The sequence below is a fragment of the Pongo abelii genome, chromosome 14 (assembly GCF_028885655.2).
Source record: "Pongo abelii isolate AG06213 chromosome 14, NHGRI_mPonAbe1-v2.0_pri, whole genome shotgun sequence".
Classification (NCBI taxonomy): Eukaryota; Metazoa; Chordata; class Mammalia; order Primates; family Hominidae; genus Pongo; species Pongo abelii.
Window position 1 is genome coordinate 57474007 of NC_071999.2, and position 22738 is coordinate 57496744.

General features: G+C 37.8%; 1 protein-coding gene across 1 annotated transcript in view; it reads left to right on the plus strand.

The window, feature by feature from the left end:
* LOC129047361 (phosphatidylinositol 3,4,5-trisphosphate 3-phosphatase TPTE2-like) overlaps positions 1-22738 on the plus strand; it is a 98523-nt gene that overhangs the window by 49425 nt on the left and 26360 nt on the right. The window contains 3 exon segments of the mRNA XM_054529068.2: positions 9775-9835; positions 10642-10723; positions 10827-10915. Coding sequence (XP_054385043.2) covers positions 9775-9835; positions 10642-10723; positions 10827-10915 — 232 coding nt within the window.

Consider the following 22738-nt stretch of genomic DNA (forward strand, 5'->3'; position numbering starts at 1 on the left):
GGCCCAGCCGAGAGCAGCATGGAGCCAAAGGAACCCCCACTCCCAGCCAAGGGAAGCAGTGAGTGATTGTCCAATCCTGCTCAGGAAACAGTGCTTCTCCTATTGATCTTTGCAACCCGTGGATCAGGGGATCCCCTTGTAAGCCCATGCCACCAGGGCTTTGTGTCTGACACACAGAACTGTGTGGAGTCTCAGCAGATCAGCTGCTCAGGTACACACAGAAACCCAGGCGTTTTACGTACTCCGGCCCCGAGATCCTCAGCAAGGTGGGAAATCTGTCCATATATTTTGGAAAGGGGCTGAATCCAGGGAGCCAAGCAGTGTCATTCTGTGGGCTCCACTTCCACGGTACCTCACAAGTTAAGACCCATCGGCTTGGAATCCTAGCCAACCAAGAGCAGCAGGTTGGATTCCACCTCAGATGGGTCTGAGTTCCCTGGGAGGTGGAGAGGGGCAGCCAGCATCACTGCAGTTCATAGACTCAGCCACTCCTGCCTGCCAGCTATGGAAAATACAGGTGGTCAGGAGGAGGAAGTGTTCCCTACAATGCAGCACACCTGGTCTACCAAAAAAGCAGCCAGACTGCTTCTTTGGATAGGTCCCTGATCCCATGTCTCCTGAGTGGGTAAGAACTCCCCATGGGGGTCTCCAGCTACTTCCTACAGGTGTATGTAGAGTTGCTACAGGTCAGTATCCCCCTGGGATGGAGCTTCCAAAGGAAGGAGCTGGCTGCCATCTTTGCTATTTCACAGCCTTCACTAGTAATACCTCTAGGTACACGGGAGAAAGTCAGGCGACTAGGGTCTTGAATGGACCCCCAGCAAACTGCAGAAGCACTATGGTAGAGTGGCCTGTTAAAGGAAAAACAAACACAGAGAAAACAACAACTGCTCAAAGAAATCAGAGAAGACACACACAAAAAATGGAAAAACTTCCCATGCTCATGGATGGGAAGAATCAATATCGTGAAAATGGCCATATTGCCCAAAGCAATTTATAGATGCAGTGCTATTCCCATTAAACTGCTATTGAAATTCTTCACAGAATTAAAAAAAACTATCTGACAATTCATATAGAACAATAAAAGAGCCCAAATACCCAAGACAATCCCAAGCAAAAAGAACAAAGCAAGAGGCATCCTGCTACCCAACTTCAAACTATACTATACTACAGGGCTACAGTAACCAAAACAGCATGATACTAGTACAAGAACAGATGTATAGACCAATGGAACAGAATAGAAAACTCAGAAATAAGACCTCACACCAATAACCATTTGATCTTTAACAAATTTGAGAAAAACAAGCAATGGGAAAAGGACTCCCTATTTAATAAATGGTGCTGGAGTGCTGGCTAGCCATATATAGAAAATTGAAACTGGACTTCTTCCTTACACCATATCCAAAAATTAACTCCAGATGGATTAAAAACTTAAATGTAAAATCACCAAAGTATAAAAACTCCAGAAGAAAATCTAGGCCATACCATTCAGAAAATAGGCATGGGCAAAGATTTCATGATCGAAATGCTAAAAGCAATTGCAACAAATGCAAAAATTGACAAATGGGATCTAATTAAACTAAAGAGCTACAGAGTGGGAGAAAATTTGTACAATCTATCTGTCCGACAAAGGTCTGATATTCAGATTCTACGAGGAACTTAAACAAATTTACAAGAAAAAAAAACACACAACCCCATTAAAAAGTGGGCAAAGGATATGAACAGACACTTCTCAAAAGAAGACATACATACAGTCAACAAAAATATGAAAAAAAAAAAGCTCAACATCACCGACCACTAAAGAAATGCAAACAAAACCACAATGAGATACCACCTCATGCCAGTCAGAATGGGTATTATTAAAAAGTCCAAAAATAACAGATGCTGGCAAGGTTGCAGAGAAAAAGGAATGCTTTTTACATGGTTAGTGGGTGTGTTAATTAGTTCAACCATGTAGAAGACGGTGTGGCAATTCCTCAAAGACATAGAGGCAGAAATAGCATTTGACCCAGCAATCCCATTACCGAGTATAGACCCAAAGGAATATAAATCACTGTCTTACAAAGATACATGCACATGTATGTTCACTGCAGCAGTATTCACAATAGCAAAGACATGGAATCAAGTTAAATGCCCATCAGTGATAGATCGGATAAAGAAAACGTGGTACATACACACCATGGAATACTGTGCAGCCATAAAAATGAAGAAGATAACATCCTTTGCAGAGACATGGATGGAACTGGAAGCTGTTATCCTCAGCAAACTAACACAGGAGCTGAAAACCAAACACTGCATGTTCTCACTCATAAATGGGAACTGAATAATGAGAACACACGGACACATGGTGGGGAACAACGCACACTGGGGCCTGTCAGGAAGGAGGGGATGGGAGAGGGAGAGCCTCAGGAAGAATAGCTAATGGATGCTGGGCTTAATACATAGGGATGAGATGATCTGTGTAGCCAACCACCATGGCACATGTTTACCTATGTAACAAACCTGCGCATCCTGCACATGTACCCCTGAACCTAAAATAAATAATCACATTTTATTGAGGTATAACATAGATGGTAAGTTGCACTAATCAAGTATATATCTTGATACTACACGTAAGTATATATGCATGTAACCAACACCTCTATCAATGTATTGGTCTATAACTGATCTCCAATTAATTGTTGTAAAGATATAAAATATCAAGATTCATGTTTTTCATATAGCTATCAATGCCTCCTGTACCATTTACTGTGAAGAGCATAACTTCCCCAATGAATTGCAGAGGTGTGTTTATTGCAAATCAGGTGAACATATATGTATAGGTTTGTTTCTCAGCTTTTTCTCCTTTTATTATGACTTGTCTATACTTAAGTCCAGACCACAGTTTTAAATATTATGGCTTTATAGTGAGTTTTGAAAACTTTTGTCTAAGTCCCCCAACTTTGTACTTCTTTGTTTAAAAACTATCTTGGCTCTTCTAGATTTTTTGAATTTCCATATACATTTTAGAATCTTCTTGGCAATTTACACACACACACACACACACAAACCTTGCTAGTATTTTGACTTGGGCATTCACTACACTGCTTAATTTAGGGAGAATTGACATGTAAAAATATTGAGATTTCCAACTCAAGAACATAATATATCTCTCTACTTATGTCTTCTTTGACTTCTTTTTGCAGTGTTTGCAGTGTACAAGTTTTACACATCTTTTTTTTTTTTTTTTAATTTTTAGTTTTTTTTGAGACAAAGTCTCGCTCTGTCGCCCAGGCTAGAGTGTGATGGTGCGATCTCCACTCACTGCAAGCTCTGCCTCCCGGGTTTGCGCCATTCTCTTGCCTCAACCTCCCGAGTAGCTGGGACCATAGGCGCACACCACTATGCCCGGCTAATTTTGTTTTTTTGTATTTTTAGTAGAGACGGGGTTTCACATGTTAGCCAGGATGGTCTCGATCTCCTGACCTCATGATCCGCCCACCTCAGCCTCCCAAAGTGCTGGGATTACAGGCGCGAGCCACCGTTCCCGCCCCACACATCTTTTGTTAGTTTTATTTCTAGGCATTTGATAAGTTTTTATGCTGTTTTAAATGATATTTGAATATCTTCATTTTCTGATTATTTGCTATTGGTATATAGGAACATAATTAATTTTTGTATATTGACTTTTGTTTTTAAATTTTAAGTTCTGGGAGACATGTGCTGAACGTGCAGGTTTGTTACATAGGTATACATGTGCCATGGTGGTTTACGGCAGCTGTCAACCCATCATCTAGGTTTTAAGTTCTGCATGCATTAGGTGTTTGTCCTAATGCTCTCTTTCCCCTTTCCCCCAACCCCGGACAGGCCTCTTTCCCCTCCCTGTGTCCATTCTCATTATTCAGCTTCCACTTATGAGCGAGAACATGTGGTATTTGGTTTTCTGTTCCTGTGTTAGTTTGCTGAGGATGATGGTTTCAGCTTCATTCATGTCCCTGCAAAGGGCATGAACTCATTCCTTTTTATGGCTGCATAGTATTCCATGGTGTATATATGTGCCACATGTTCTTTATCCAGTCTATCATTGATGGGCATTTGGGTTGGTTCCAAGTCTTTGCTATTGTAAATAGTGCCGCAGTGAACATATGTGTGCCTGTGTCTTTATAGTAGAATGATTTATAATCCTTTGGGTATATACTCAGTAATGGGATGGCTGGGTCAAATGGTATTTCTGGTTCTAGATCCTTGAGGAATCACCACACTGTCTTCCACAATGGTTAAACTAATTTACACTCCCGCCAGCAGTGTAAAAGTGTTGCTGTTTCTCCACATCCTCTCCAGCATCTGTTGTTTCCAGACTTTTTAATGATCGCCATTCTAACTAATGTGAGATGGTATTTCACTGTGGTTTTGATTTGCATTTCTGTAATGACCAGTGATGATGAGCTTTTTTTTTGTATGTTTGTTGGCCGCATAAATGTCTTCTTTTGAGAAGTGTCTGTTCATGTCCTTCACCCACTTTTTGGTGGGGTTGTTTTCTTCTTGTAATTTGTTTAAGTTATTTGTAGATTTTGGATATTAGCCCTTTGTCAGATGGGTAGATTGCAAAAATTTTCTCCCATTCTGTAGGTTGCATATTCACTCTGATGATAGTTTCTTTTGCTGAGCAGAAGCTCTTTAGTTTAATTCAATCCCATTTGTCAATTTTGGCTGTCGTTGCAATTGCTTTTGGTGTTTTAGTCATGAAGTCTTTGCCCATGCCTATGTCCTTAATGGTATTGCCTAGATTTTTTTCTAGGGTTTTTATAGTTTTAGGTTTTATGTTTAAGTTTTTAATCCATCTTGAGTTAATTTTTGTATAAGGTGTAAGGAAGCGGTCCAGTTTTCTGCATATGGCTAGCCAGTTTCCCCAGCACCATTGATTAAATAGGGAATCCTTTCCCCATTGCTTGTTTTGGTCAGGTTTGTCGAAGATCAGATGGTTGTAGATGTGTAGTGTTATTTCTGAGGTATCTGTTCTGTTCCATTGGTCTATATATCTGTTTTGGCACTAGTACCATGCTGTTTTGGTTACTGTAGCCTTTTAGTATAGTTTGAAGTCAGGTAGTGTGATGCCTTCAGCTTTGTTCTTTTTGTTTAGGATTGTCTTGGCTATATGAGCTCTTTTTGGTTCCATATGAAATTTAAAGTAGTTTTTTCTAGTTCTGTGAGAAAAGTCAGTGGTAGCTTGATGGGAATAGCATTGAATCTATGAATTACTTTGGGCAGTATGGCCATTTTCACAATATTGATTCTTCCTATCCATGAGCATGGAATGTTTTTCTATTTCTTTGTTTGTTTTAGACAGGGCCTTGCTCTGTCACCGCAGGCTGGAGTGCAGTGGCACCTGGGCTCATGCAATTCACCCACCTTGGTCTCCCATGTAGCTGGGACTACAAGCAGGCACCACCACACTTGGCTAATTTTTTTTTAATGAATTTTTGTAGACAGGGAGTCTCAATGGCCCAGGCTGGTCTCAAACTCCTGTGTTCAAGCAATCTTCCCACCTGAGCCTCCCAAAGTGCTGGAATTAGTAATAGGTGTGAGCCACCACACTTGGCCTTGTATATTAACTTTATATCTGGCATCCTTCATAAATTCACACATTCATTTTAATAATTAATGTGTAGATTCCCTGGGATTTTATGTATACAATCATAAAGTTACTACTTTCTTCCCAGTTTTTATACTTTTTTCTTTCCTTATTGAATTATCTATGACTTTCACTGTAATATTGAATAGAAATGGTAAGAGGAGGCAGCCTTAGGCTTCAGCAGTTGTATAAAAATGCATTTGTAAATACCCAAAGACCTTGAAGAGAAGGATCTGACCCACATCTCACCCAGGTTATGCTACTCCCAGCTAAGACATGATTCGACCACACCCTTGGCCAATTTTGAAAATTGTTTCAAACTATTTATTTGAGGTGGAATTACTTTTCCTCTCCCATAATGGGAACAGCCATGGAGTAATGTGACCAGGGTCCATTGGATGGGTCATGCCACTTGAGGGCAGCGATCCCCAAATTCCAAATTCCATCTTTATGGGTAAAGCATCTCTTGATTGCTAATATTGTTTTTTAAAGCCGGTTGAGCTAATAACTGTGAGTTAATTATGCCATGTCTAAATTGAGCCAATTTTCTTTTAGTAGTTTTGGTGGTGCCTAATATCAACTTGGCAAGACTTAATATTAGCTGGGGTGTTTTTAACAGCCAAAAACTTCACTTAACATATAAATCAAAACAAAGACATTACTATTTCCTTGTGGGGTGATCGCTAGACTATTGGTTTCTATCCGTTATTAAACTGTTATCTCCTTAGGGCATTGACAAAAGTACTAATAAGTCACTGATTTCTTTACCATTTTTAATCAGAGTATCCAAAAAGGAGGTAATAAATCATGTGTTTTAATAAATGCCACAAATCATGAGCCACCCAAAAAGTAAATCTACTGTCCATATTAATATTTAGTCTTTCATCTTTGCCAGAGCGCAGCCCCAAATCTAAGCTACTAGTTCAGCTACCTGGACAGGCCGAGAATTAGGCCATGGAGCACTTCAGTCATTGCATGTTCAATGACAACAGCATATCCTGCACTTGGAATGCCTTTGTCATTTTTGAGAACCATTCACGATGTATATTAAATCAAGGTTGACTCAAAGGTACATGATTCAAATCCAGGTATACTTAACTTCTGAGAGGATGCTAAACAGTCTTGTGATTCCTCTTTATTCTTAAAAGAGAATAAATTTGCAGGGTTACATTTTGAACAACATTGAATATGCAAAGCAGACCTTACAATTTCATAAGTGGTAAATTTACTAGTGGAGAAATGTCAGATGCTGCCTTGAAGTAGCAAAAACTTTAGAGATGTTGGACCCATAGAGTTAGTGGACAAACAAGCACTGTGGTGGAAGCATCAAGAAGTTTGGCCACTGCTACCACCTCATGCAGGTAACAGAGGGTGTACCTTTGCCTCCAAATCAAGGAATGTACTAAGATAGGCAGAGAGAAGAGTTGAGCAGATTTAGGAAAACCGAAGGTGGAGGTTGTTGCAAGAAGGCTTTCACAGAGTAGCATTTTCTACTTTTGCATCACAAGGAAGTTGCATCAGAAAGTATAAACTTAGTAAGCCCATGCAAAGGCTGAGCTATGAGAAGAATCAGATATACAATTACCTATAGTCCTAAAATCTTCTTAGCCGTCTTTTGATTTCTGTTCTTGGTAGAATTGAATGCTCTTTATTCTGGTTGAAAACAGAAACTGTCCATCTGGTGACAGCTTGTGACCAGAAAAATGTAGATTCTTGGCAGAGTTCACCTTTTCTCTAGATTCTTTATGTCCCTTTTCACCTACTTTGAATAAGAGGTATTTGGAGCCTTTAGTAAACTACTTAGATCAGGAAACACAGCAGTAAATCATCAGTATATTGTGTCTATATATATATACACATATAATTATAAAAAGTATATATACACATATATAATTATAAAAAGTATATATACATATATAATTATAAAAAGTATATATATATGTGTGTATATATATACATATAAATTTTTAGATGTTGAGAGAACTAGGAAGGGGATTCAGAGAATCCCTAAGGTTTAACCCTCCAGGTATATTTGTCTTCCCACGAAAAAGCAAATATTGCCTGTTTTTGTTTTCTTTTTTTTTTTTTTTTTTTTTTGAGTTGGTATCTTGCTCTGTCACCCAGGCTAGAGTGCGGTGACGCAATCTCAGCTCACTGCAACCTCTACCTCCCGGCTTCAAGCGATTCTCCTGCCTCAGCCTCCCAAGTAGCTGGGATTACAGGCACCTGCCATAGTGCCTGGCTAATTTTTGTATTTTTAGTAGAGACGGGGTTTCACCATCTTGGCCAGGCTGGTCTTGAACTCCTGACCTCGTGATCCACCTGCCTCGGCCTTCCAAAGTGCTGGGATTACAGACATGAGCCACCACGCCCAGCCAACTGTTTTTCTATATATGTATGCTAAAGAAGCCTGCACATAAATTACTGCAGTGAGATATTTACTGGTTGAGAGAATGAAGAACGGGACAGTATTCTAATGGTTGCATGATATTTCATTAGTGCTATGATTAACCTCTAATATTGGACATTTAAGTGTCACTATTATCAATAATACAACAACAAATGTCTTTGAGCGTAAGGCTTTTTCTGTACAGATTGTTAGGAGTGAAATTACCTAGTTGAAGAGAATGAATATTTTTAGGGTTCTTAATATATATTGCCAAATCCAAGAGCAATTGTATTATTGTATCAAAATAAATCAGAGTTTTTAATGTCATGGCTTATTTTGCCAGCATTGGATTTTCTCATTAAAAGGGAAAGGGCTAATTTCATGGGTGCAAATGTCATGTCACTGTTGTTTTGACTTCTTTATTGGCGACACTGAATATTTATGTAGGTTGTTAATCAGTTTGATTTTCTCTTTTATGGATTGTTTATGTCCTTGGCCCATTTATCTATAAGGTGAGGGAGTAATATTTAAGTTGTTTTTAATGAATTATTAATTTATTATCCTAGACATAGTCCCCAACAGTGCATTTTTCTGAAAAAATATTTTCCCCTGTTGTTCATTATAACATTTTTCAACAGAAATTTCCGAATTTTATGAAGTTAAACCTAAGGCTATAGATCTTCCATTGATTCAACACTTTTAATTCTTCCTCATCCAAAGAATTGATTAAAATTCACTTAAATTTCTCATAGATATTTGTAGTTTTAAATATGTGATTTCTAAACGTATATGGATTTTATGCAAGAAATTTCATGAATTCTAAAGTATATGAAATGTTTTATCCTTCCCCTCTGCCACTATGCAGATTCAGAGTGTTCATCTTTTTGACGTATTATTTCCTCCTAACATAGATAACCAATTTAATAAATGGATGACTTCGATACCTTAATTTTAGTGTTCTCAATATTAAGCCAGTAAACATTGTTCTGACGGTACCATACTAATCAGTTTTTGAAATTGTGTCACTATTGTTGTTGCACAGAGATATATACATATGTGTGTATGTTTCAGAAAGATATATTTCCTGAAAAAATTGTTGGATTCGTATAGTGATATTAATTATATTTCAAATAATACTTACTATTTTCATTGAAATATGTATATATATATATATATATACACACACACACACACTTACCAGTACATATATATCTTCATTAAAAAATTAAGAGAACGGGTGAGCCAAAAAAGTTTCCGTATTGTTACCAGTTATTTATCAATTGATATAATATGTTTATCTTTTTCTATCACGCATACACACACAATCATAGTGTATACTTTTTGCATTTATTTGTTTACATAGTGCTTAGGTAGAATGTAATATTCAAATCAGTATCTAAAAGACATACCTAGTCAAAATTAAATAAACAATATGAATTAGATTTAAATAAGAACCACATTAACTGTGAATTATGATTTGGAACAAATTTACTTAAAGTTAGTTAACCATCTAATTTACTTTTCTGATAGCTTTAAACAGTGTGTATTTACAATAGAGGCTAATCTGAGTAATCAAACACACTTTGTGGACTATTTGAAAAACCACAGTGGATTAGAATTTGAAATTGGCATATGCTTGCATTCCCTGAGTCTCCCCTAGAAGATGCTAGTGAGAGACAAAGTAATAGAAAGTAATAACCATTTTAGGTTCCTCGTGGAAATGGCTTGTGTTGGTGCCATGTGAATATGTAAAATATGTGTTTCTTTTTTTTAGGAAGTCATACAGTTTCTAGACAAAAAACATCCAAACCACTATCGAGTCTACAATCTATGCAGTATGTACCTTACTCTGTATTTTGCTACTGTAGATAGAAAACAGATTACTGAATGTAAGAAGATGATTTTGTTTTTTACATTGCATTTAATCATAAGTATTTGGTGGTGGGGAGGAAGGAATTTAAAAATCCCCATCTTGAACTGGCCCCATCTGGTAGAAGGAGTTAGCCTAGGAGCACAAAGTACCCTATGAAGGAGGCAGCTCTGGCAGGACCAATGAGGCTGGAGTGGAGGCAAACCATTTTAGGGAAGATCTGTTCTAGTGATACTAGGTTTAGGAAAATCTGTCTGTTTTTCCTGCCAGATTGTGTTATGAGGACATAGACAATTTAACAAATGAGTCCTCTGACCCATTAGCAGTGGGTTGTGATGAGAGCAGGGCCCTAGATGGGATAAAAGCAAACTCTTTAGAAAATAGGTTGCAACCCAGCTTGCCACTCTGTCTTGATTTTTTTCTCTACCTGTATACGCCATAGACAGGGGGCAATCATTTTGGCCAGGTACATTTGCCTTTTGCATGGTTTCTAACTACCCTGCAATAATATAATGATAGTCTGCTAGAAGTTAAAAATTACACCTATTAAACAAAAATAAGTTGAGTTTAGGTGACATGAGATGGATAATCCACTAGTATCCTTATGTTTTGGAGACCCTTAAGTTTATTTTAGAGCAGCAGAAGCAACTTGGAAAGCTCCTTTTGAAGATGGATAGGGAATTTCTAATAAGATATTTTATGTTACTCATAACTTCATCATTTACTATGTTATTATATATAGAGATATGACATACATATTATTTATTTTAGGTGAAAGAGCTTATGATCCTAAGCACTTCCATAATAGGGTCAGTAGAATCATGATTGATGATCATAATGTCCCCACTCTACGGTAAGTTTTATGCTAAGTTGACTATCAGAAGGGGGCTAAATCTATTGGGCTTGATTTTTTGAAAATATTTTAACTCAACTAAAAATCCTAACCTTGAAATCAGGGAGATGGTAGCATTCTCCAAGGAAGTATTGGAGTGGATGGCTCAAGATTCTGAAAACATCGTAGTGATTCACTGTAAAGGAGGCAAAGGTAATAACATTTTCCTTTTTATTCCTCCCGTTCTAAAGACGTGTAAGTATATGTAAAGCACAAGAACAAGATACCTGTTGCTATTAATAAGTATTAGTAATTGTTAGCATTTAAAAGTATTAGCTGTAAGACTGAAAGAAGGGAAGGAGAAAGGAAAGGAAAGAGGAGAGGAGGAAGAGTAGGAGATAGGGAGAGGATAAGGAAGGGAAGAAAGTGGGAAGAAAGAACTAAGGAGGGTTGAGCGTATTTTCTCTTGTTTTTCTATTTGGATATCTTTATTTTTGGTTTGCCAGTTTATATCTCTCAAAATACAAAGTCTTTAATTTTGGAGTGTCAGAGTAGTTTTATTTAAGGCTGCTCTTTTTTATTTTTAAATTAACAATAAAAATCAGTATATTCATGGTATACAACATGATGTTTTGATATATGTAACATTGTAAAATGGCTAAATCAACCTAATTAACATATGCATTACTCCACATACTTTTTACTTTTTTGTGGTGAGAACATTTAAATTGTACTCTGTCAGTAATTTTCAAGTCTAGATTATTATTAACTATGGTCACCATGTTGTGCAATAAATTTCCTGAATTTATTCTTCCTGTCTAACTGAAATTTTGCATCCTTTAACTGACATCTCCACAATCCCTCCTTTTTGTTCCCCTCAGCCCCTGGTAACCACCATTCTACTCTCTGCTTCTATGAAGTTAACATTTTTAGAGTCCACAAATAAGTGAGACATCCAATATTTGTCTTTCTATGCCTGGCTCCTTTCACTTAGCATAACGTTCTCCAGGCTCATCCTTATTATCTCAAGGGACAGGATATCCTCTAAGGCCAAATAGTGTGTTCTTATTTATATATACCAGGTATTCTTTACCCGTTCTTCCATTGATGACATTTAGATTGACTCCATAGCTTGGCTATTATGAATAATGCTGCAGTGAACATGGGAGTGCAGATTTAATTTTCTTTGGACATATACCCAGAAGTGGAATCTCCAAATCATATGGTAGTTCTATTTTTCTATTTTTAGTTTTTTGAGGAGTCCCTATGCTGTTTTCCTTAATAACTACTAATTTACACTCACATCAACAGTGTACAAGAAGGTTCTCTTTTCTCTACATCCTCACCAACGCTTCTTTTGTCTTTTTGTTAATCACCATCCTAACAGGTATGAGGATATCTCTTTGTGATTTTAATTTGGTTTTCCTGATGATTAATGATGTTGAGCATTTTTTCATATACCTCTTGGCCATTCATATGTCTTCTTTTGAGATATATCTTTTCAGGTTCTTTGCCCATTTTTTAGAGAAGTAACTTGTTCTCTTGTTATTGTGTTGTTTGAGTTCCTTTTTAAAAAAATTAACCTGTTCTTGAATATATGCTTTGCAGGTATTTTCTCCTATTCTGTAGGTTGTCTCTTTATAATTGTTTCTTTTGGTGTGCAAAAGCTTTTCAGTTTGATACAATGTCATTTGTCTATTTTTTCTTTTGTTGCCTGTGCTTTTCAGTCATATCCAAAAAATCTTGGCCCAGACCAATGTCAAGAAGCTTTTCCCCTATGTTTTCTTCTAGTAGTTTTCCAATTTCAGATTTCACAGTGAAGTCTTTACTTTGAGTTGATTTTTGTATACTGGGTGAGATAGGGTGCAGTTTCATTCTTCCGCAAGTGGATGTCCAGTTTCCCCAGTACTGTTTATTGAAGAGACTGTCCTTTCCTCATCGTGGATTCTTGGCACCTTTGTTGAAGACCAGCTGAAAAATGCACGGATTTATTCTGGGCTTTCTATTCTGTTCCATTGGTCTCTATGTCTGTTTTTGTTCCAGTAATATTTAAGGTTGTTCTTAAACTTGGTGAGAATCTTTTAGATTAAGGGAGCCAACACAGAGATGCTATTTCAAAAACTATACTGGACTTATTATAGTGTAATGATACAAAGAAGTTTATATTGGCGGGGTTAAAATGGGGGGAAAAGCCACTTGTAAATCCAACCAATTTAAGTTCAGTTAGATTTTCTCTCATTCAGGTTTAGGCTTTGAATAATCATCTTAAGGATATTTCACAATTTTTGAACAAACATAAAGAATTACATTCTTAGAGGGCTGTAAAACCATTTTTATATCAAATTCCAGGAAAACATAACACTGTAAACTGACTTATATAATTCAGTAAAATGAAGTTTTAGTTTTATTGAGAACTGGTTTCAAGACCATTAGTTAATATACAGGTTCAGTGTTTAGCTCTACAGGTTTGGATATTCTGTATAAACTGGCAATTTACAATACCATAGTTAAATTAAGAATATAGAAGTTGAATCATTTGAAGTTCCCAGTTTTTTAACCATCTTTTGGTTTAAAAATGGCCATTTCACATTACCTAACCTAACATGTTATTTTTCAAGCAGTAGCATCAGTTTTCTATTAACTAATGCTAATTCCTTGCTTGAAGGATTTCAAATTTGACTTTTTTTCTAAAAACTTTTGCTGAGAGGGGGTTTGTATAATTCTGTGTTCACATAATATTTTGTTGATTTTTTTAGGTTGTTTAGAGAATATTCAGCTGGTATGCACCAGAGAAGCCTCTTTTTTAAAATGTTCATTCATATTAGTCTTGCTGTCTTCTGATTGGTTGCTGCCTGCAGGTTATCAGTAGTATCATGATAGAAATATTTTATTATTGATTTATAGGAGTTCTTTAAAGAATCTAAATGCCAATTTTTCTTAGTATTGAAAGTATATTCTCCCACTGTGTTCTCTTTTAAATTTGATTATGATTTATTTTGTTGTATAAAAGTTTGTAAATTTGTGTTTTGTTTTGAGACACAGTCTCGTTCTGTCACCCAGGCTGGAGTACAACGGCTCAATCTCGGCCCATTGCAGCCTCATCCTCCCTGTACTCAAGTGATCCTCCCGCCTCAGCCCCTCTGAGTAGGTGGGATTACAGGCACGCGCCACAACGCCCGGGTAATTTTTGTATTTTTTGTAGAGACAGGGTCTCCCTGTGTTGCCCAGACTGGTCTTGAACTCCTGGACTCAAATGTTCCACTCGCCTCAGCTTCCCAAAGTGCTGGGATTATAGGTGTGAGCCATTGCGCTGGCAAGAAGTTTGTAATTTTGAATGTAGTAAAATGTGTTAATCCATGTGTATGTATTTCATGCTTTTCTGTCATGTTTAAGAAATTCACCCCTATACTGAGGTAGTAAAGATATTCTACATTTCTTCAAAAACCTTCAAGTTGCATTTTTAATATTTGGGTCTTAAATCTAATTAAAATTTGGGAGAAGTTTTTTTTTCATATGGATAGCCAATGGTCCTAACAGCATCAATTGCATGCTATTTTGTTCTCCATTTATTTGTAATTCTTCTCAATCATATACCAAGTTTCTACAAATATTCAAAATGATTTCTAAGTTCTCTATATTACACTTTTGTAATTATTGTAGCTTTATACTGTAGTTTGATAAAGGCAGAATTGTCTTGCTCTTCTTGGAACGTTATTCTTACATTAAATTTTAAAATCATTTTGTCAAGTTCCATTATAAAACACATTTAGGATTTTCATTGGAACTACATTGAATTTATAGATTCACTTGAGAGAACTGACAACTTTGTGATACTAAGTTATACATGTGATTGATCTTGTTCATTCTTTAATTAAATATTTTATATTTTCTTCATCATGTCTTTGCACATCTTTTCACAAATTCATTCCTACACAAATTGTGACTGCAAGTGGAATCTCTTTTTTTTTTTCTGTTACATTTGGATTGTTTCCAATTTTTACTATGATAAATAATGCTGCTTTTTTTTTTTTTTTTTTTTTAGGCGGAGTCTCACTCTGTCACCCAGGCTGGAGTGCAGTGGTATGATCTCATGCACTGCAACCTCTGCCTCCCAAGTTCAAGTGATTTTCATCCCTCAGCCTCTGGAGTAGCTGGGATTACAGGCGCCTGCCACCACGCCTGGCTATTTTGTATTTTTAGTAGAGACAGGGTTTCACCATGTTGGCGAGGCTGGTTTCGAACTGCTGACCTCAAGTGATCTGCCTGCCTCGGCCTCCCAAAGAGCTAGTATTACAGGGTGAGCCACTGCACCTGGCCCAGTAATGCTCCTTTTAAAAATACATGTTTCTTGTTGCGTATGTGGCCATATTTTTGTTGAGTATATACCTCAGACTAAAATGGTTCTGTCTTAAGGTAATGAATCTTGAACTTTACTTGATAATGTCACCTGTTTCTAAAACAGTTGTACCAATTTTCACTCCACTGGTATTGTACACTCGAAGCGTTCCATATCTTCCCCAATACTTGCAATTCTGAGTATTTTTATTTTTAGCCATTGGGTGTTTGTGTGATGGCATATTATGGTGGTGTTCATTTGCATTTCTATAATTAGTAATAAGATTGAAGAAGTTTTCTTAAGATTATTAAGTATTTGGATATCCTTTTTTGTAAAGTAACTATTAAATTCTCTTACCCATTTTTCTCCTGGATTATTTGTCTTTTTTTCTCTTGATTTGCAGTTTTTTATATATTCTGATTTCCATTCTGTTATTGGTCATACATGTATTTCAAGAAAACTTTTCTGCTCTGTGATTTGCCTTTTCTCTCTCTTAGGAGTATCTTTTGGTTAACAGAAGTTCTTAGTTGTATTACCATCATAGGTATTATGCTTTCCCTTTATAAAGTTTGTGTTTTTGTGTCCTGATTAAGAAACCCCCTTTCCTTGAGTTTAAAGACATTCTACTACTATATTTTCTTTTAGATGGTTCATTTTAAAATTGATTTATAGGTGTGGTGTGAGGAAGGGGTTAAGTTTAATCTTTTTCCATATATGGCTATCCAATTATTCCAGCACACTGGTTGAGAAGATTTTTATTTCTTTACTTCCCTGCAGAACATGAGTCTGTTTCTGACCTTTCTATTCTGTTCATTGATTTATTCATCTGTGTGCCAATAGCACAACCATCTTACTGTAGCTTTCTAATAGTCCTTATTTCCAGTCAAGTGAGTACAATCATCTTTTTCTTTTTCTTCATAATTGTTTGTGTATTTTAGGCCATCTACATTTCCATATAAATTTGGGAATCAAACAAAAGGCAGCAGAAACCTCTGCAGACTTAAATGTCCCTGTCTGACAGCTTTGAAGAGAGTAGTCGTTCTCCCAGCATGGAGTTTGAGATCTGAGGACGGACAGACTGCCTCCTCAAGTGGGTCCCTGACCCCCAAGTAGCCTAACTGTGAGGCACCCCCCAGTAGGGGCAGACTGACACCTCACACGGCTGGGTACCCCTCTGAGATGAAGCTTCCAGAGGAATGATCAGGCAGCAACATTTGCTGTTCAGCAATATTCGTTGTTCTGCAGCCTCCGCTGCTGATACCCAGGCAAACAGGGTCTGGAGTGGACCTCCAGCAAACTCCAACAGACCTGCAGCTGAGGGTCCTGACTGTTAGAAGGAAAACTAACAAACAGAAAGGACATCCACACCAAAACCCCATCTGTATGTCACCATCATCAAAGACCAAAGGTAGATAAAACCACAAAGATGGGGAAAAAACAGAGCAGTAGAGCTGAAAATTCTAAAAATCAGAGCACCTCTCTCCCTACAAAGGAACACAGCTCCTCGCCAGCAAAGGAACAAAGCTGGACAGAGAATGACTTTGATGATTTGAGAGAAGAAGGTTTCAGACAATCAAACTTCTCTGAGCTAAAGGAGGAAGTTCAAACCCAATGCAAGGAAGCTAAAAACCTTGAAAGAAGATTAGACGAATGGCTGAGTAGAGTAACCAGTGTAGAGAAGTCCTTAAATGACCTGATGGAGCTGAAAACCATGGCACGAGAACTACGTGACGAATGCACAAGCTTCAGTAGCTGATTCAATCAACTGGAAGAAAGGGTATCAGTGATTGAAGATCGAATGAATGAAATGAAGCGAGAAGAGAAGTTTAGAGAAGAAAGAGTAAAAAGAAATGAACAAAGCCTCCAAGAAAGATGGGACTATGTGAAAAGACCAAATCTATGTCTGATTGGTGTACCTGAAAGTGACGGGCAGAATGGAACCAAGTTGGAAAACACTCTTCAGGATATTATCCAGGAGAACTTCCCCAACCTAGCAGGGCAGGCCAACATTCAAATTCAGGAAATACAGAGAACGCCACAAAGATACTCCTCGAGAAGAGCAACTCCAAGACACATAATTGTCAGATTCACCAAAGTTGAAATGAAGGAAAAAATGTCAAGGGCAGCCAGAGAGAAAGATCGCGTTACCCACAAAGGGAAAACAATCAGACTAACAGCAGATCTCTTGGCAGAAACTCTACAAGCCAGAAGAGAGTGGGGGCCAATATTCAACATTCTTAAAGAAAAGAATTTTCAACCCAGAATTTCATATCCAGCCAAACTAAGCTTCATAAGTGAAGGAGAAATAAAATCCTTTACAGACAAGCAAATGCTGAGAGATTTTGTGACCACCAGGCCTGCCCTACAAGAGCTCCTGAAGGAAGCAGTAAAGATGGAAAGGAACAACCGGTACCAGCCACTGCAAAAAGATGCCAAACTGTAAATACCATCGATGCTAGGAAGAAACTGCATCAACTAACGAGCAAAATAACCAGCTAACATCATAATGACGGGATCAAATTCACACATAACAATATTAACCTTAAATGTAAATGGGCTAAATGCTCCAATTAAAAGTCACAGACTGGCAAGTTGGTTAAAGAGTAAAGACCCATCAGTGTGCTGTATTCAGGAGACCCATCTCACGTGCAGAGACACACATAGGCTCAAAATAAAGGGATGGAGGAAGATCTACGAAGCAAATAGAAAACAAAAAAAGGCAGGGGTTGCAATCCTTGTCTCTGATAAAACAGACTTTAAACCAACAAAGATCAAAAGAGACAAAGAAGGCCATTACATAATGTAAAGGGATCAATTAAACAAGAAGAGCTAACTATCTTAAATATATATGCACCCAATACAGGAGCACCCAGATTCATAAAGCAAGTCCTTAGAGATCTACAAAGAGACTTAGACTCCCACACAATGATAATGGGAGACTTTAACACCCCACTGTCAATATTAGACAGATCAACGAGACAAAAAGTTAACAAGGATATCCAGTAATTGAACTCAGCTCTGCACCAAGTGGACCTAACAGACATCTACAGAACTCTCCACCCCAAATCAACAGAATACACATTCTTCTCAGCACCACATCGCACTTATTCCAAAATTGACCACATAGTTGGAAGTAAAGCACTCCTCAGCAAATGTAAAAGAACAGAAATTATAACAAACTGTCTCTCAGACCACAGCACAATCAAACTAGAACTCAGGATTAAGAAATTCACTAGAAACTGCTCAACTACATGGAAACTGAACAACCTGCTCCTGAATGACTACTGGGTACATAACGAAATGAAGGCAGAAATAAAGATGTTCTTTGAAACCAATGAGAACAAAGACACAACATACCAGAATCTCTGGGACACATTTAAAGCAGTGTGTAGAGGGAAATTTGTAGCACTAAATGCCCACAAGAGAAAGCAGGAAATATCCAAAATTGACACCCTAACATCACAATTAAAAGAACTAGAGAAGCAAGAGCAAACACATTCAAAAGCTAGCAGAAGGCAAGAAATAACTAAGATCAGAGCAGAACTGAAGGAGATAGAGACACAAAAAACCCTTCAAAAAAATCAATGAATCCAGGAGCTGGTTCTTTGAAAAGATCAACAAAATTGATAGACCGCTAGCAAGACTAATAAAGAAGAAAAGAGAGAAGAATCAAATAGACGCAATAAAAAATGAGAAAGGGGATATCACCACTGATCCCACAGAAATACAAATTACCATCAGAGAATACTATAAACACCTCTATGCCAATAAACTAGAAAATCTAGAAGAAATGGATAAATTCCTAGACACATACACCCTCCCATGACTAAACCAGGAAGAAGTTGAATCCCTGAATAGACCAATAACAGGCTCTGAAATTGAGGCAATAATTAATAGCCTACCAACCAAAAAAAGTCCAGGACCAGACGGATTCACAGCCGAATTCTACCAGAGGTACAAGGAGGAGCTGGTACCGTTCCTTCTGACACTATTCCAATCAATAGAAAAAGAGGGACTCCTCCCTAACTCATTTTATGAAGCCAGCATCATCCTGATACCAAAGCCTGGCAGAGACACAACAAAAAAAGAGAATTTTAGACCAATATCCCTGATGAACATCGATGCAAAAATCCTCAATAAAATACTGGCAAACTGAACCTAGCAGCACATCAAAAAGCTTATCCACCATGATGAAGTGGGCTTCATCCCTGGGATGCAAGGCTGGTTCAACATACACAAATCAATAAACATAATCCAGTATATAAACAGAACCAAAGACAAAAACCACATTATTATCTCAATAGATACAGAAAGGCCTTTGACAAAATTCAACAGCCCTTCATGCTAAAAACTCTCAATAAATTAGGTATTGATGGGACGTATCTTAAAATAATAAGAGTTATTTATGACAGACCCACAGCCGATATCATACTGAATGGGCAAAAACTAGAAAAATTCCCTTTGAAAACTGAAACAAGACAGGGATGCCTTGTCTCACCACTCCTATTCAACATAGTGTTGGAAGTTCTGGCCAGGGCAATCAGGCAGGAGAAAGAAATAAAGGGTATTCAATTAGGAAAAGAGGAAGTCAAATTGTCCCTGTTTGCAGATGACATGATTGTATATCTAGAAAACCCCATCATCTCAGCCCAAAATCTCCTTAAGCTGATAAGCAACTTCAGCAAAGTCTCAGGATACAAAATCAATGTACAAAAATCACAAGCATTCTTATACACCAATAACAGACAACCAGAGAGCCAAATCATAAGTGAACTCCCATTCACAATTGCTTCAAAGAGAATAAAATACCTATGAATCCAACTGACAAGGGATGTGAAGGACCTCTTCAAGGAGAACTACAAACCACTGCTCAACGAAATAAAAGAGGATACAAACAAATGGAAGAACATTCCATGCTCATGGATAGGAAGCATCAATATCGTGAAAATGGGCATACTGCCCAAGGTAATTTATAGACTCAATGCCATCCCCATCAAGCTACCAATGACTTTCTTCACAGAATTAGAAAAAACTACTTTAAAGTTCATATGGAACCAAAAAAGAGCCCTCATTGCCAAGTCAATCCTAAGCCAAAAGAACAAAGCTGGAGGCATCACGCTACCTGACTTCAAACTATACTACAAGGCTACAGTAACCAAAACAGCATGGTACTGGTACCAAAACAGAGATATAGACATATAGAGATATGGAACGGAACAGAGCCCTCAGAAATAATACCACACATCTACAACCATCTGATCTTTGACAAACCTGACAAAAACAAGAAATGGGGAAAGGATTCCCTATTTAATAAATGGTGCTGGGAAATGGTAATGGGAAAACTCGCTAGCCGTATGTAGAAAGCTGAAACTGGATCCCTTCCTTACAGTTTATACAAAAATTAATTCAAGATGGATTAAAGACTTAAATGTTAGACCTAAAACCATAAAAACCCTAGAAGAAAACCTAGGCAATACCATTCAGGACATAGGCATGGGCAAGGACTTCATGTCTAAAACACCAAAAGCAATGGCAACAAAAGCCAAAATTGACAAATGGGATCTAATTAAACTAAAGAGCTTCTGCACAGCAAAAGAAACTACCATCAGAGTGAACAGGCAACCTACAGAATGGGAGAAAATTTTTGCAATCTACTCATCTGACAAAGGGCTAATATCCACAATCTACAAAGAACTCAATCAAATTTACAAGAAAAAGCAAACGACCCCATCAAAAAGTGGGTGAAGGATATGAACAGACACTTCTCAAAAGAAGACATTTATGCATCCAACAGACACATGAAAAAATGCTCATCATCACTGGTCATCAGAGAAATACAAATCAAAACCACAATGAGATACCATCTCACACCAGTTAGAATGGCGATCATTAAAAAGTCAGGAAACAACCGATGCTGGAGAGGATGTGGAGAAATAGGAACACTTTTACACTGTTCGTGGGACTGTAAACTAGTTCAACTATTGTGGAAGACAGTGTGGCGATTCCTCAGGGATCTAGAACTAGAAATACCATTTGACCCAGCCATCCCATTACTGGGTATATACCCAAAGGATTATAAATCATGCTGCTATAAAGGCACATGCACACGCATGTTTATTGTGGCACTATTCACAATAGCAAAGACTTAGAACCAACCCAAATGTCCATCAATGATAGACTGGATTAAGGAAATGTGCCACATATACACCATGGAATACTATGCAGCCATAAAAAAGGATGAGTTTGTGTCCTTTGTAAGGACATGGATGAAGCTGGAAACCATCATTCTCAGCAAACTATCGCAAGAACAAAAAACCAAACACCACTTGTTCTCATTCATAGGTGGGAATTGAACAGTGAGAACACTTGGACACAGGAAGGGGAACATCACACACCGGGGCCTGTTATGGGGTGGGGGGATGGGAGAGGGAAAGCATTAGGAGATATACCTAATGTAAATGACGAGTTAATGGGTGCAGCACACCAACATGGCACATGTATACATATGTAACAAACCTGCACGTTGTGCACATGTACCCTAGAACTTAAAGTATATAAAAAAAAAATTGGGGAGTCAACTGGTCAAATACACATACCTGATAGAAATTTGTTTGGAATTGCGTAGAATCTATAGATTGGGGAGAATTGAATCTTTACAATATTGACCCATTCAACCCATGAGGAGAGATGTTCTCTCATTCAGTTAGGTCTCCTTCCATTTCTCTTTACAATGTTTTCTCATTTTCTGTGTAGAAAGCTTGCATATTTTTGATGAGATTTATTCCTAGATATTTGATATTTTGTGGTTATTTAAATGATATCCCTTTAAAACGTTTATTTTCTAAATGTTGTTGATTTAAATGCAGTTCATTTTATTTATTAATCTAGTAATTCGCAACTTGACTAAACTCACTTTTTTTTTTTTTTTTTTTTTTGAGCTACGGTTTCATTGTCACCCAGGCTGGAGTGCAGTGATGCGATCATGGCTCGCTGCAGCTTCAACCTCCCTGGGCTCAGGGAATCCTCCCACATCAGCCTCCCGAGTACCTAGGACTGCAGGCAGGTGCCACCATGCCCAGCTAATTTTTTGATTTTTTTGTAGAAATGGGGTTTTGCCATGTTGCCCAGATTGGTCTCAAACTCCTGGGCTCAAGTGATCTGCCAGCCTCAGCCTCCGCCTCCTAAAATGCTAGGATTACAGGCCTGAGCCATTGTGCCCAGCCTAAACTCACTTATTAGTTCTACTAAATTATCTATAGATTCTTTTGGATTTTATAGTACACAGTTATATCATGTGAAAATAATACATTGTATTTTTTCCTTTTCAGTCATTTTTTCCCCCTAGCACTGGCTAGAACCTTCAGTACAGTGTAGAATTAGAAGTGGCAATAGCAGCCATCAGTGTACACTTCTATTCTCAAAGGAAAAGCTTTCAGTGTCTCTCCAATTGCTTTACAAGCGTGTGTGTGTGTATGTGTGTGTGTGTGTGTGTGTGAGCTACCATTTATCAGATGAAGAAATTCCTTAGCCAGGCACCATGGCTTACGCCTGTAATCCCAGTACTTTGCGGGGCCCACTAGGGCACATCACTTCAGACCAGCCTGGGCAACATGATGAAACCCCGTCTCTACTAAAAAATAAAAAATTAACCAGGTGTGGTGGTGCGTGCCTGTAATACCGTCTACTCCGGAGGCTGAGGC